The 14,853-nt window shown below is 38.2% G+C and overlaps 1 protein-coding gene across 2 annotated transcripts; it reads left to right on the top strand.

Annotated features, from left to right (window-relative positions):
• Window positions 1-5,713: 5,713 nt before the first annotated feature.
• Window positions 5,714-13,088, top strand: RB195_012170 (uncharacterized protein; the record flags this gene model as incomplete). Of its 2 annotated transcripts, XM_064193910.1 has the most annotated exons (13): window positions 5,714-5,801; window positions 5,864-5,990; window positions 6,057-6,166; window positions 6,254-6,348; window positions 7,495-7,635; window positions 8,380-8,434; window positions 8,492-8,656; window positions 8,980-9,088; window positions 9,143-9,305; window positions 10,394-10,480; window positions 10,550-10,793; window positions 12,725-12,906; window positions 12,969-13,088. In XM_064193910.1, 13 exons carry the CDS (start codon window positions 5,714-5,716, stop codon window positions 13,086-13,088), a joined length of 1,686 nt encoding a protein of 561 aa, XP_064051493.1. The 2 variants fall into 2 exon arrangements, with proteins under 2 accessions (XP_064051493.1, XP_064051494.1); XM_064193911.1 differs by lacking the exons at window positions 5,714-5,801; window positions 5,864-5,990; window positions 6,057-6,166 and having other exon boundaries at window positions 6,304-6,348.
• Between the last annotated feature and the right edge of the window lie 1,765 nt (window positions 13,089-14,853).

Raw genomic sequence — 14,853 nt, 5'->3', positions numbered from 1 at the left:
GTGTACTTTGTTCACTGTTGATTTTACTCTACGATTCCAAATAGAGCCCCGAGATCCCTGATGTCTACTACTGTACAATGGTGAATGACACTAATAGAGGTACATAGAAAGGTGACAAATACACGTAGAAGTAATCCACATATGCAAGACTATTACACATAGGCAAGATAATTACACATAGACAAGAATCAAAAACAAACAGATAGAGCAAATGTAAAGCGTCATTATTACGCAATAGTAAGTAATTTTATTCGCGCACAAAAGATCCTTCTGAGGCACTTTGGGTTATTAACAACGAAATACGTGAGAGAGTAGTTAAAGATGTAATGAAAGCGTAGTTTTATATCATTATTTTATAGTAGGTTTCTACTTTGCCATGAAATTCCTTGTGTGGGCAATACACACATTACACATTTCACTTGACCCCTACGTGTGGTTACGGTGCCCGGTTGGCTGCTTAATTCATCTTGTATATTCGAGTCGACGGTGTCCAAGAGTAAGTGGGGCGAGGGGTGGGAGATCAGAGGATGAGCGCACAAAGAGGAGTAGGAGTGATCGCCGAAGATGTTCTGGACCCGAGCGCTACCGCGGCAGTCGTGTCGGGATCCTCGAGTGCTCGAGCCGTTGGCGAAGCGCGCTTGCTGTGGGTGATGATCGATCGCGTTTCCGTGATGCATGTAGTGTGCAACTGCAGCTGAGAACGACACTGTCCGGCGACGGTGAGGGAAATAATTGATCTAAATTAGCTAATAGTTTCGCTATAACTTGTCGGATCTATTAGGATGATAAAATGCTCGAAACAAAAGTCCTGTCTATAGATAAACACAATTCATTTGTTAATTTTCGATTTCCATCATTCTGACTTCTAACTAAAAATGCTCACCTTTGCGTTTCCGCACGATGAGAGCGAAAATAGACATAAAACAGTAAATTATCTTAATTCTGAATGAGCATTTTTAAGCAAAAAGCTTTAAACTCTACAACTAATCCTCTCGCGAACAAAAGCATTGGAAGAACATTAGGTTTGAGAAAAACAAGTAGTAAGTAAGCCTTTGAGCCAAGTATAGTACTTAACCACATCTGACTATAAGGATTCAATATGATCTTTATTTCTAATCATAATACGCTTTCCCAGAAACTACTTGTTCTCGTCATTGAAAACCTCACATCTTAGTCATTCAAAGCAAACCATTTAATGGAGAATTTAACTCGTAAGGATCTTGGTACATAGTGTTTTACATTTAAGAAATCCTTGTTATAAAGGTTGTCAATTATATCATTTTATGGAAGAATCTGCTTTTTTTGAACGCTATGTGTGGCAAGATGTCTACTTACACCTTAGTCGAATGGTTAGCGATCGCTGTCCACAAGAGAACTCTCTCTGGTACGATTCCCCAATGCCAGTATTCGAACCGTATATGTCCTGACGTATACGGTGTCAGACTAGGCAAAGAGAAACAGTGACCGGCAGAGCGTTACAGTCATGAATTGACCTTAACGTCTTTATAAGGTCACTACACATTTTAAACGCTTATGCGCATGTTTCTAAAAGAAGGATTAGTGTAGCGCAGTTCTAAGAGGATTTGCTGTGACTGTGAGGTTAATGGTTTGAAACCGTCTCATTTCAAGGAGGGCATCCTTCTAAGATGTATAGATTAATACCAAATTTGGCTAGGAAAATAAAATTACGGGATTAAAGTATTACTCGGTCCCAGAAATGTAGTGTAGTGCTTAGGGAATAGGGGCGTCCCGGAGGGGTTTATTAACGCCAGAACGTGATCTTTATTCTTTGAATAAAATGAATATGATAAGAACAGTAAGTATGTAATAATAATAATAATAATAATAATAATAATAATAATAATAATAATAATAATAATAATAATAATAATAATAATAATAATAATAATAATAATAATAATAAGAAGAAGAAGAAGAAGAAGAAGAATAGGTAAAAAAGATAGAAATCTACAGATGGTACTTTATACTAATGTTTTTTGTAAGTTAACGAGTTTTGTTACTAGTAAAGGTAAAGGATAAAGTTTCTGACGTTAATCAATCCGCTTAGGATGCGCCCCAACGTTCACTTCAATTCAGAATCGTTTGAAGTTCACGAACGTGTTATTGGCCCATACAAGGACTTGCGGGGACTAGCCGATGTGTCAATTCAGTGTTTTTATCCTCCCAGACAGGCCTGGCACCAATTTTTTCATCTCGGAGGGATGAAAAGCTTGGTGAGCTTTAGGGCAGATTCGAACCTCCGATCGATCGTGCAGGAAGCGGAACCTCTTACCCTTCACTGATAAATACACTACACTCGCCACTATGTTAGTAGGGGTTAATAAAAGTAAAAGATAAAGTCACTGGCGTATCAATCCACTTTGGATGCGCTAACGCGTTTTACTGGAATTCGTAATCGTTGAGGTTTTGGAATGCGTGTTGGCCTATACAATGACTTGCGGGGGCCACCCGATGATCAAGTCAGTGTTTTTATCCTCCCAGACAAGTGTGGTACCAATTTATTCACCTCGGAGGGCAGAAAGGCTTGGTGAGCTTTAGGGCGGATTCGAACCCTCGACCGTGTGGCTACAACGGACCTCTAACCGACTGCGCCACACCCGCTCCGAAGGGTTAATAGTACCTGTATATTTTATTAATATTCGTGAACAGGTGCCAACAAATTCTCACGAATAACACTGCAGGAAAATGGTTAATGAACGAACAGAAGAGATGTAAAAAAAAGAATAATGATTGATTACATGGGAAAACTTTTCCGAAAAAAAGTAGATAATTGTTTCAGCGCATAAACTGAGAGTGATGAAAAGGCACGATTCCCTATTTTCATAACTTAAACAATATCAATATTTTAGATAACCAACACCTCTGTACATGCAGCTGACATACGCTTTTTAGTACGATGTTTTGTGAGATTCAAGACATGGAAAGGTTCCAACGATAACCTTTTCCTTGAGTAGCGAATGCGGAGAGCTCGAGGTGCATTTGTAGTTTTATTCTCTCATTTTTTTTTTCAAAGCATTTCATTTTTGTTTGGAACGGTGAAGGATTAGTACAATCTGTCTAGCACTACATTTTTTATGCAGACGAGGGAAGATTATGTGGGGCCAGGTTAGAGTAATTTCATGAATTTCCAAAAAAATTTGACGAATTTCTTGAAGTTAGTAGTTTCAATCGGTTCGAAACCGTTCTCAACCTCTACACATTGAAATTTCAATGGTTTTTTTCTATTTCGTCGAACATCAGCTAGTCAGTTTTTGTGTAACCTTCTTCGAAATTTTCTCTATCTTAAATCTTAAGGAAATCTTAAGGAAAAAAGCTTGCAAATTAACGCCTTTAGTGATTTCAACATTTTTCCGAACCTGGAACATAAATTTTATTTTTAACATTGACTTTAACTTTGAGTGAAGAAAATGCACCACTCTTCCAATTAATATTTCTTTCTGTTTTTATGTTGCAAAGAAATTTTTGAAGGAAATTCGCTTCCTAACCTGCTTCTCTTCATACGTAAAGACTTTAGCAGAAATCCGATGAAGTCTCGCCGTTAAGAAAATCCTGTTACAAATCCAAGAATTGTTTCGAAAATGATAGCAGTTTTCTGCAATGTTTTTATTTCTCTCTTGATATTCCTTTTTTAAGTAACCAATTATTTCCACTCTACACCACTTAAACCCTAAAAGGAAAAAAGAATTGAAATTGCAAATCTCTATGGATAGAGAAGAAAAAGGAGATTAGACTTGAATGTTATTTTTAATCGTACTCATCACTCTGCTCTATTTATCTTGGAGTTTCCACATTGCACAATTCCAATTTTTTTTTTTGGCTTCACTTAAAGGCATCACCCCACGAATCTGAGGTGGTACAGATTTCAGGTGGAGGTTCCGTAAAAAACGACCCGGAAGATGCGGCGCGTGCACACGGCTGGTGCGCTCCAGTCGAACTTTCTGTAGAAAATAGTGCGCCAGAACGCCCGAAGCCGTATCTTCCGGGCCGTTTTTTACGACAACTAGGAAGAAATGGACGGAATCACCATCATCTCCATAATCTACTGTCCTTTATAAGAATACTCCACCTGAAATCCGTACCATCTCAGATTCGTGGAGTGATGCTTTTAAGAGGATTAGCATGGATGGTACACTATAGCTTACACAAACACTTTGATTTCTTGTCGTTGGTCATTTGCCACGCGCCGGGAAAGTTGCCTCATCCACTTATCAGTGAAAGCAATTTGTCTACCAGATTATTTCTGTGTGTGCGCGTGTCCGGAGACCAAAATCAAATGAGCAACTGATCGATGGTTATTCGATGTTTGAACAAAGAAAAGATGCTTTTACAAACAATACGATTCGATATCAGGAGAAGGTGTGAAAATCGACGAGAGACTCTGATAGGAAGAAATCACAATCGCAACTCAGGCGATCGTATGGTGAAGGGTGAACTCTACGGAAAAAAGCTAATTTTTTTTTCTTCAGAGGAGATACACTGCTATGATGTACACAAAACTTTAAAAAAATTTTGATGTTCCTGTAATTCTTTTTCACAATGTTCCATCTGTACTTCACTGTGTGTTGTTTTGTAGGTACTGTTTAAATGACGTGAACAGTTACCGTACCTAAAAAAAACGCTTCCATCATAAACACACTCTTCTCGAACATGATTTTAATGAGCTGTCTTCTGTTTTATTCCTTTTATATTGATTAGATTCTATGTGATTAGCGCTAGTGTTATTATTAGAGATACGGTAATTCAATAATTTCTACTAATTTGTTTAAAATTAAATTCAACAATTACTATTATTAATTATCATGCGATTAAACTAAATGTAAATGCTACCTAAATAATTACGAAGAACGTTCAAGCGGTGGCGCACCAGTTTTCTGTCAAATAATTTTTTTTTCAAAATAGACTTGAAAATTAGATGAATTTTTTTTCAGAATTTATTAACAGCTTCAACTGCTCCACACAGAATTTCCCAGATTTCCGAGTTTTAAGTATCTATTTGCTTTTTTTATTTTTTCTTCCGGAAAAAAAATGTGGATTTTTAAATTTATCTCCTTTACACTATCGCTTTAGGTCACTGATTTAATGCCAATTGAAAAAAAAAACTCAATAAAAAGCCATAGTTTAGCCATATATGTACAACACAACAGCTGTTTCTATGAATTATTCAACAACTCGTTTTTTTCTGTTTTTACCTATGTATTTTAAAAAAAATTATTTCCTCAAATGGTCAAAATCATGATCCATAACTAGAAAATATAACTAGACAAGGGCGATTTTAATGACATCAAATTTTTTCATCAAAAAAGAAAAAAAATGCTAAAAACGATTAGCGTTATTTGTGTTTCTCACCACAAACATATGGAAAATTCTCTCATCTTCTTAATTCTCGAGTATAAACAGAATAATATCTGTGTTGGTTGGATTTTCCTAATTCTAAATAAAATCTCTATGTGAATTGATTTAAGGATGACGAGCGGGGAAAATTACACGGCAGAAATAATACAGCTCCGAAATGATATACTTCAAATGCAAGCGGATTTCGCTGCAAACGACAACGCATTCTTCCTTTGTTCGATGGCTTTGATTATTTTTCGTAAGTTGCTCGTTTTCAAAGAATTTTCATCGAGCATTAATTTTTCTAATCATTTTTCTTCCTATTTTTTTTTCTCTCAACCTTACTATCAATTTCCTAGTGATGCAGTGCGGATTTGCATTTCTTGAAGCTGGTGCGGTGCGAAGTAAGAACACAACAAATATTCTAATCAAGAATCTGCTCGATTCATGTGAGCGCTTATGGCGGAGCTTATTATTTTGTTTTAGAAATTTTGCTGAAAAATTGCTCCAGGTATCGCAATTATTGGATACTGGTCACTTGGTTGGGCATTTGCTTACGGTAACTCCTCGAACAACGTTGTTGGACTATTTATTGGACATACTCAATTCTTTCTGGCTGGATTCACCGATTATCCGAAGTAATAGTCCCGCAGACATTTGATGGATTTTTTTAAAAATAAATATTTGAAAAAAAAAACATCCAGGTTCTTCTTCCAATACGTGTTCGCAGCCACATCCGCCACTATTGTCTCCGGAGCTGTGGCGGAACGATGCGAATTCGCTAACTACATTACTTATTGTACTGTTATCTCAAGTATGTTTTATTTAGAAGATATTTTATTTCGAAGCTTTAGATTTACTTAAAAAGATTACGGTAAGTCACGTAATTTTTTTTCTCTAGCCTTCGTCTACCCTATTCTTACGCATTGGGGATGGCATCCACAAGGTTGGATGTACCTTGGGATTGAAACGGCTGATATTCACACTACATATCTGGTAAGATCTTCACACTTGAAAAAATTTACAGTATTGACTTTAAAATTTTATTTAAAGTACATATTTGTGGGATTTTTCCGAAACACTAGAAAATCTGACAGTGGTGCCAGTTCCAATGAAAGCAACGTATCAGGAAATGTAGGGAAGATATTGGGGTCTCTCCACGAAAAGACAGGGATAAGAGAGTAATTCACGAGTAAAACTCCGATTACGTCTAACCTCTTATTCAGAAATCCTCAAAAAGGCACATGGAACAGTCTTCCATGGTCCCTTCCATTATTTATATTCTAATTATATTACATCAGGGACGGGTGTAGTGTAGCTGTTAGCGGTTCCGTTTCCTGCACGATCGATCGGAGGTTCGAATCTGCCCTTGTACCAACCAAGCCCTTCATTCCTCCGGGGTCGATAAATCGGTACCAAACTTGTCTGGGAGGATAAAAACACTGACTTGACACATTGGCTAGCCCCCAAAAGTCACTGTATAGGCCAGTTCGTGAAAACCTCAAACGACTCTGAATTGAAGTGAACGTGGGGGTGCATCCGAAGCGGATTGATCAAAGCCAGACACGTTATCCACTTTATATTACATTATATTCTATTATTTCCTTCAACGCTCTCGCAAACGATCTGTGGCGTAATAAGTTGCATCGTTGGGGAGAGGAAGTCACACAGAGCTACTATGAAAGCGTTCCAGATTTCAGGGGGAAATGAAGGTGAACCCTCTCATACTGATAAACTGTACCTCTTCCACTTTTGTACTCCTGAATAGGCCCCAAAACGCTAAAAATGTGATGTGTTACGCTTTGTTACGCTGTGTTTAGATGAGATTTTTGATTATTTTTCAAGGATCGAAAAAACACATCCGATGAGATGATTGAATACTAATGATACCTATTTTTACCGATGGTTGGATAACAATGTTACCTTCCTGGAACTACTTTTGAGGATGTAAGGCATTAATGAGGAAATAGTTTTAAAAAAAAGTAGATTTAGGACTTTCCGTTAGTTAAAACGTGATGAAGATTTTTAGAGCGACTTTTATTGCTTAATTAATGCGCAAATCAATAAAATAATGTTAAAATAATGTTGATTATGATAAGGAAATAATAAATGAAATAATAATCTCATTTCTGCTGTACACAGGACTTTGCTGGTGCTGGTGTTGTACATCTATGTGGCGGTACTATTTCTTTCGCCGCTGCATACATTATCGGACCGAGGATAGGCAGATTCCCTGAGGATGGAGAAGAGGAATCAATCGAAATCAAAGGTCATAGTGTTCCGGTGAGTTTGGGGTTGTGAAACGGATCATCGTTTGGTATAATAACGACATAAATAAATAAATAAATAAACTACTAGTTGGTGTCCATCTATTACTAGATTTTCCTGGATCAATTCTTTTTGATCCGCTTTTTTGTAGATCTTGACATTTCAATAGGAATTAAACTAAGTCGATACATTCTGTGGAAGAAAATCTCCCAAGTGGAAAGAAATTTCTCATCAGTTTTTTTCACACAGCTTTTACGTGCCAGAATTTTCCCGAAGAAGTAGTTTTTTTTTCACGAGCTAGTCCAATAAGTTTCTATCGCTACTTAACCATTAATTCTTTTACGGCGAAGATAGAGGAAGCAGCATCGTTTTAATTACCTGATTAGCCATTGATTTCCCATAAAAAGTTATAGGCTGAGCATTTACGCACAGCACGGAAGCATTCGTATTCGTAAGAGGGGAATAAATATTCTAGCCGAACATTTTATCGTTAGAGCTAGAAGTTACCTACGGGAAGGAAAATAAAATAAAATAAAATAAAATAAAATAAAATAAAGTAGTATATCAGTTCTGTTGGAGAAGAATGAGTGGATGAAAAAATGACTGTATCAAGTTAATCTTCGTAATTTACATAAGAAAGTAATGAATGAATGAAAATGATTAAAGAAATTAATGGATGAAATGAAGGATAAGAAAGAATTAATTTTATTGTCATACAGCGAGTTTTAATGAGCAAATAATATTTTAAATTTTTTTTAGTTCGCCGCACTTGGAGGTTTTATTCTTATGTTCGGTTTCCTCGCTTTCAATGGAGGTAAGCGGTGCAGCTAAGCAGATGGAAATCGCGAAAAGACTAATTTTATTTTTCAAGGATCAATGGCTGATATTGTGAAGCCGGGAGAAGGAAATATCGTGGCTCTTGCTATGGTTAACACTATTTTATGTGGTGCATTTGCTGCACTTACATTTCTCATCATTCATTTTCTTACAATGGGGAAATGGACTCTGCTGCTGACGATAAACGCTTGTTTAGCAGGTACGGAACACATATTTGAGATATTTCAGGATTTAAAAGGACTTCTGAGACACTCTTATAACAATGATGGGTGAAAAAAGAAAAAAATCGCGGAAAAGACAGGAAATATTGGCATTTTTCACATTTGGTTATTATTTTCTGCATTAGTTGCACATTTTCTGTTATTTTATTGAGTGCATGAAAGCGGTTTCATTAAATTTTGGTGAAAAAGGAGTTAGAAGAAATAAAAAAGAAAATAAATGAATAAAAATGAAAAAAATGAATAAATAATAAATAAATGAATAAATAATTCAAAATATTAAATCGATGCTGGTCGTCTTCAGGAATGGTATCAGCATGCGCTGGTTGCAACCGAATGGAACCATGGGCTTCGTCATTCACGGGTATCGGAGCTGGCCTAGTATATTTAGGGCTTAGCCATTTCATGATAAAGTACGTCCGAGGGATGAATACGAAAAATGAACCGATTGAATGAGTGTTCTACAGGATGAAAGTAGACGACCCTTTGGACGCATTCGCTGTTCATGCTGGTGGTGGTTTTTGGGGTCTTTTGTCAACATGTATTATTGCTCATGATGGAATTGTGTACGCTTTTTCGGATGCTATCGCTGGTAATTATGGATCACTTTCCTGCAGACGAGCCTTTGCTGTGAGTTTTCAAGAGTCTTAACGATGATCAGTGAACATTTCTCTGAAATTAGGAATCCATCATACTGTAACGATATATCGGATCTAAAGATAGTATTCATGAAAAGCAGGTGTAGCGAGGTGCTTAGATACCCCAGTCATTGGCTCGAAACCGTTCTAGTGGCAATCAAACCGTTCATCCCTCCAGGGTCGATAAGACACTAACGGACTCTTCGGTGAATAGAAACACTGACACTAATACATGGACAAAGTGTAGATCTGAAGTATGAGCATGTTCATTTTCAATTGAAATCGTTTTGAAACCTAGTCGTTCTGAAACGCTGCATGAGAAACGCCTTTCTGTACGAATTTTCCTACGAGACGACTTATTACACCCCTCCCCCAGCAGATGCGCCGCACCCCTGAGCAGGTGGACAAAAATCAATAAAGTTTCTTCAACGGCCAATCGAGTAAGAAAATAGACCTTGGAGGAAACCGGCGCATATACAATGGTGACGCGTTCTGAAATGTCTTGTAGGAATAAACGTCATTTCCCACACCCTTATACAGAGCGGTTAGGAAAAATTGAGCCTTGTCACACCAGTACTCGTAATCTTCACCCCAAACCTATCTTTTTTTGGGGAGATCCCAACATCTCAAAGTCCCCTCTTCTTGATACCTTGACATTAGGAACTGTATTCACGTTTTTTTTTTTCGTTTTCCATGTTTTCGCGGCTGTTTCGTGTATGTAGCTTAGAGGTAGTCTTTTGCAAAGCCAAGCTTTTTGGGCGAATGAATCTAATAGATGTTTCTTAGAATGCCACAAAATTGATGATGGCAATTGAAAAACCGAAAAACAGTTTATCCCATACTCTGCAATCAAACCATAATCGAAACAAGTGGAGCAATATAACGCGAGTAAACATCACGAGTAAACAAATCGACATGAAACATGCAAGAATTTACTTAAGAAAGCAGAAAACTGTGAATTCGGAAAAATACGGGTTTTACGCCAAATCTACCGTTTATATACGCGTTATTTTCCCCTCATGCTCAGGGAAGATTACATTCGCTGCACTCTATCACTATCAACAAATACTTATTTTTCAGCAACTAGGATGGCAGCTGATCTGTGCTCTTGCGATCATCATATGGTCATTATTGTGGATGGTTCCGATTTTTTTGTTCTTAAAAAAGGTCAGCATTTGTGGTTTTTTTTTCAACGACCTCTTATTCTGAACATAGCGTGGAAATTGAAAGCTTCAGATAGGAAAGTTGCGAGTTAGTGCCGAAGTTGAAATTAACGGTCTGGATATCTATAAGCACGGTGAACTTTTTTTTTTGCGAGTTAGTGCCGAAGTTGAAATTAACGGTCTGGATATCTATAAGCACGGTGAAGCTGCGTATCCACTACATGCATATGGACATGGTTGGGATGAATATGAATCAATTAAGGACAAATCAGCAGGGAAATTTGCTAAACATCGTAAACTCAGTGATCACGCCGAAAGTAGGTTCTGTTTGTTTTCGCTTACCCAGGAATTTCGTATATTGACACCATATACATACATACATACATACATACATACATACATACATACATACATACATACATACATACATACATACATACATACATACATACATACATACATACATACATACATACATACATACATACATACATACATACATACATACATACATACATACATACATACATACATACATACATAAATACATACATACATACATACATACATACATACATACATATACATCGGGGAGGAGCAGAGTAGGACATTGTCTCCTCCTTAATCCGTCGAAGAGTGGAGTTTATGTGGTTATTTAGGCCACAACAGTTGTATGATCACGAAATTACTTCGCATACAAGTAAAAGTGTGAAAAAAATTGAAAACTTCAATTTAATGAAGAATTTGAAACCATTATTTGCGACATTTGTGTGGTGCTAAAAAATGCAACCTTTGCCGTATTTATTCTGGTAACAATTGCTTTATAGTAAAGAATGAAAATATAGAAAGCGCTTCCCTGATTTTGTTTCATGCTGGAATCTCATTTGAGAGCTAACCATTGCTTTTAATTCCTTCCTGCACATGTCAGTGGTGTAAAACTATCGAGAGTGTGAAAGAAATAACCGAATAATCAACCGGATTTTTTTTTGTGAAGGGAACTTCTTACCAGAGAACTCTGTCAGGTTTTTATACGTCACAGAAATAAGATCATAACAATAGCAAAGCTTATGTTTAGGGTATTCAGCTCATGGGAGCTGGCTGCCCAAATGAGGTTTGAATTGGGGGGAGAATCGCTGGGAATGAGCCAAACGACTTAGATTAGTCAGTGAAGCGTCGAATTTATGGCGAACTAAGTAGCTGTGGCCGCTTAGTTAGTGATGTGAGATGGACTGAGGTCTAAAAGCTCTATGATTAGGTCATTAAGTGATGTATCTCGGTATACGTACCTTGATGAAGGAGTCCAATCAACAGCGGTCACATATTACACCGTGGGACTACCGCTGATCCTTCCAATCTCACAAAACGGAACCATTGAGATAAAAAAGTGATCTATCATACAACTTGATGCCTGTGCTTTGGTTTTCCAAAAATGAGAAATGAAAGGAATTAGGAATTTGGATCTGATGGATGAGGTAGAAGATGCGAACGAAATGGACCGGAAATGAAAAAGAATTAGACGATAATGGCATGAAGGAGCAACCACAGAATAAAATTGTCTGATTTTATGGCCTTCGAGAGGAGATTTCGAGAGGACTACTTTTGCTCCTTCATACCATTCTCCTCTGATTCTTCTTCATTTCCGCTTCTTCTACCAGATCCATTAAATCCAAATCTCCAGCTCCTTTTATTTGCTGCTGTCTCCAACATGCCTTCTTTTGCACACGCATGAAGTTGTGTGCAACATTCCCTTCTTATCTCCATCGTTCTACACTGTGAAGTGAAAAAAGATCACTTGATTACCCAGCTGTGCATCGTGGGGGCATTGCTGAATGAACCACATCTTCAGAAAGTCATACATAGCGCCCAGCTTTCGATATTAAACTATAGTTCCACAGAGGAGAACAGAGAAAGGCGAAATGCAGGCACGCAGCTCTACGGAGTGACCAAACCAAGGAGCTAACGGACCTCAGTCTATCGCACCACCAGTTGGTCGGTCACTTAGTTCATTTTTAATTAGGCGCTTCAACAATCAGTCTATGTTGCCCGTTTTCCACACCCAAACCTCACTTGAGCAGTTAGTCAACGCTCTGCATATAGCTTGAAGATAAGTTCTGACCAAAAACTTCTGTCAGGTCATAGTTATGCCGTGACCTGACAGAAATTTCTAGTTAGTGTGATGATAAGGCGTTATTTGATTAATATCTTATGTATTTTCACTCTTAGTCAACACACTGACTGTATTTTACAGTTTCACTGGAGCAACTAGCAGCCGCCTACGAAAGAAGAACAAGCGTCGCTCCAATAGCATTGCTGAACTCAGCCGCAAACGGTGATGGACCACGACGAAAAAGTCTCTACGTTAATCCATCCCATTACGAACATCCAGAACATCATTCACAAGCTAAGGAAAAGAGTCGGGTGCAAAAACGGGTAAGTAGTCAACCGTTGGGTCTTTATTGTGTACCACCACTCCAACTTGTCTTTTTCTTTAGGTCACGCATAATCCAGACGTAGAGGTGGGGTTCAGTTCAGTTCCTACTACAGCTAAATCGTCTAAAGCGGATATTATTAGTGAATTGTATGAAGATGGACCTCAACAGATGTACTTGTAGATTTTTTCCTTAAAGAATTGTTGTGTGGAACATAAACATCAACAATTTAATAGGAGAACAAGACGTAGCTTGCATTTGCCTTTACAATGCCCAGATTTTGATGTCTATTATTTATTGTTCACTTCTGCACAATATACATGCTGTTTTGTATATATTTCAATAACATGTTGTCAAATTATTGTAGAAATCTGCTACACTGCCCAATTTTATGAATATTTTAATTTGCATATCACATAAGTATAGTTACAATGTTTTTGGATCTTCTCATTTTGCCAATGAGGTTCTGTTGAAACCGGCCTGACGTCTCAACAAGCTCGTCTTTTTTCGGAAGAGCTGAAAATGGTTCAGTTTTTTATCCTATGTATATCCCATCAAACTCCTCTACCCCTGCCGACCCTCCATAAGTTCTAAACAGACCAAGAAAGAACTCCAAACTGGAAAAGAAACTGATCAGTCTCACCGACTAAGGGAGTTTGTGAACTATTCCATTCGGGTTGTCATTCAAAGCTATACACTGTGCAGTATTACTAAATAAATATTGGTGACTGGATAGCGTTGAAGGCATCACCCTACGAATCTGAGGTGGTGCAGATTTCAAGTGGAGTATTCTTATAAGGGATAGTAGATTATGGAGAGGAGGGTAATTCCGTCCATTTCTTCCTAATTGCTATAAAGAACATCCCGGAAGTTGCAGCGCCGCACAAGGCTGGCGCGCTCCAGTCGAACTTGTAGAAAAAAGTGCGCCAGAACGCTCGAAGCCGTGTTTTCCGCGACGTTTTTTACGGCAATTAGGAAGAAATAGACGGAATCACTCTCCTCCTCATAATCTACTATGCCGTATACGAATACTCCACCTTACTACCACCTCAGATTCGTGGAGTAATGCCTTTAAGTGACTGCACGCGGGACAATCTTAAAACTCACAGAGCGCTAAGAAGGACATAAAGTGTTTAGAAATAAATAACAATAGCTGCGGTTCGGACACCAGCCGTATATACAACAACGTTTGAAGTGATAGAGAATACTGGAGCAAAACAAGGGGAAGTCGCAGGTCCATTTCTGTTCAACTTCGCCATTGATGACATCATGTGAAGAATGAGGGTTTTGGCAAAAATGAGGGTTCGGCTGACATCGTCTTAGCACCATCAGGGTGTCCCTTCACCGATCTCGATTACGCCGACGATGTAGTTAAATGCGCAGGAACGAGTACAAAAGTTCGACATCTTGTCAACCTTGTATCACAGCTAAGCCAATGGACGTCGTTCGTACCCTGATAAGTGCAAGCAGATGTTAATCTCTTCGAGACCTCAAACAGAAATCAGGGTTGGCGGAAAACCGATCAAAGTTGGCTCTACGCTAAAGAACAATGCAAGCTACGGGCAAAATGTTGAGAAGAGGTGCGCTAAGACCACCTCTACTTTCGAATCCTCGACGAAAAGGCGGTGGTCGACAAACATCACCAACGAAGTCAAGCTGCGAATCTAAATATCCGCAATTCGCTTCATAATGATGTACGGATTGAAGGTTTGTGCAGCACTGTCTACTGTGATGGAGAGGATTGATTGCATGGAAAGGAACCTAGTTAGGCGGCTGCTTGGCTACTTTTGGCCTGGGGTACGCACGGTGAGGATCTTTAAGCGGAAATTAATGGTGTGTCCCGGCAGATGTCACGTGAAGGTATCAACATCTTGCATCACCACAGCTCATTTCTTTTTCTTTGGGACAAAAAAAATCAAATCTGAACGACCTGTCTCGCTGTCTACTC

The sequence above is a fragment of the Necator americanus genome, chromosome III, assembly GCF_031761385.1.
Source record: "Necator americanus strain Aroian chromosome III, whole genome shotgun sequence".
NCBI classification, from domain to species: Eukaryota; Metazoa; Nematoda; class Chromadorea; order Rhabditida; family Ancylostomatidae; genus Necator; species Necator americanus.
The sequence above is the reverse complement of the archived record's forward strand: the minus strand, read 5'-3'. Positions and strand labels throughout refer to the sequence as shown.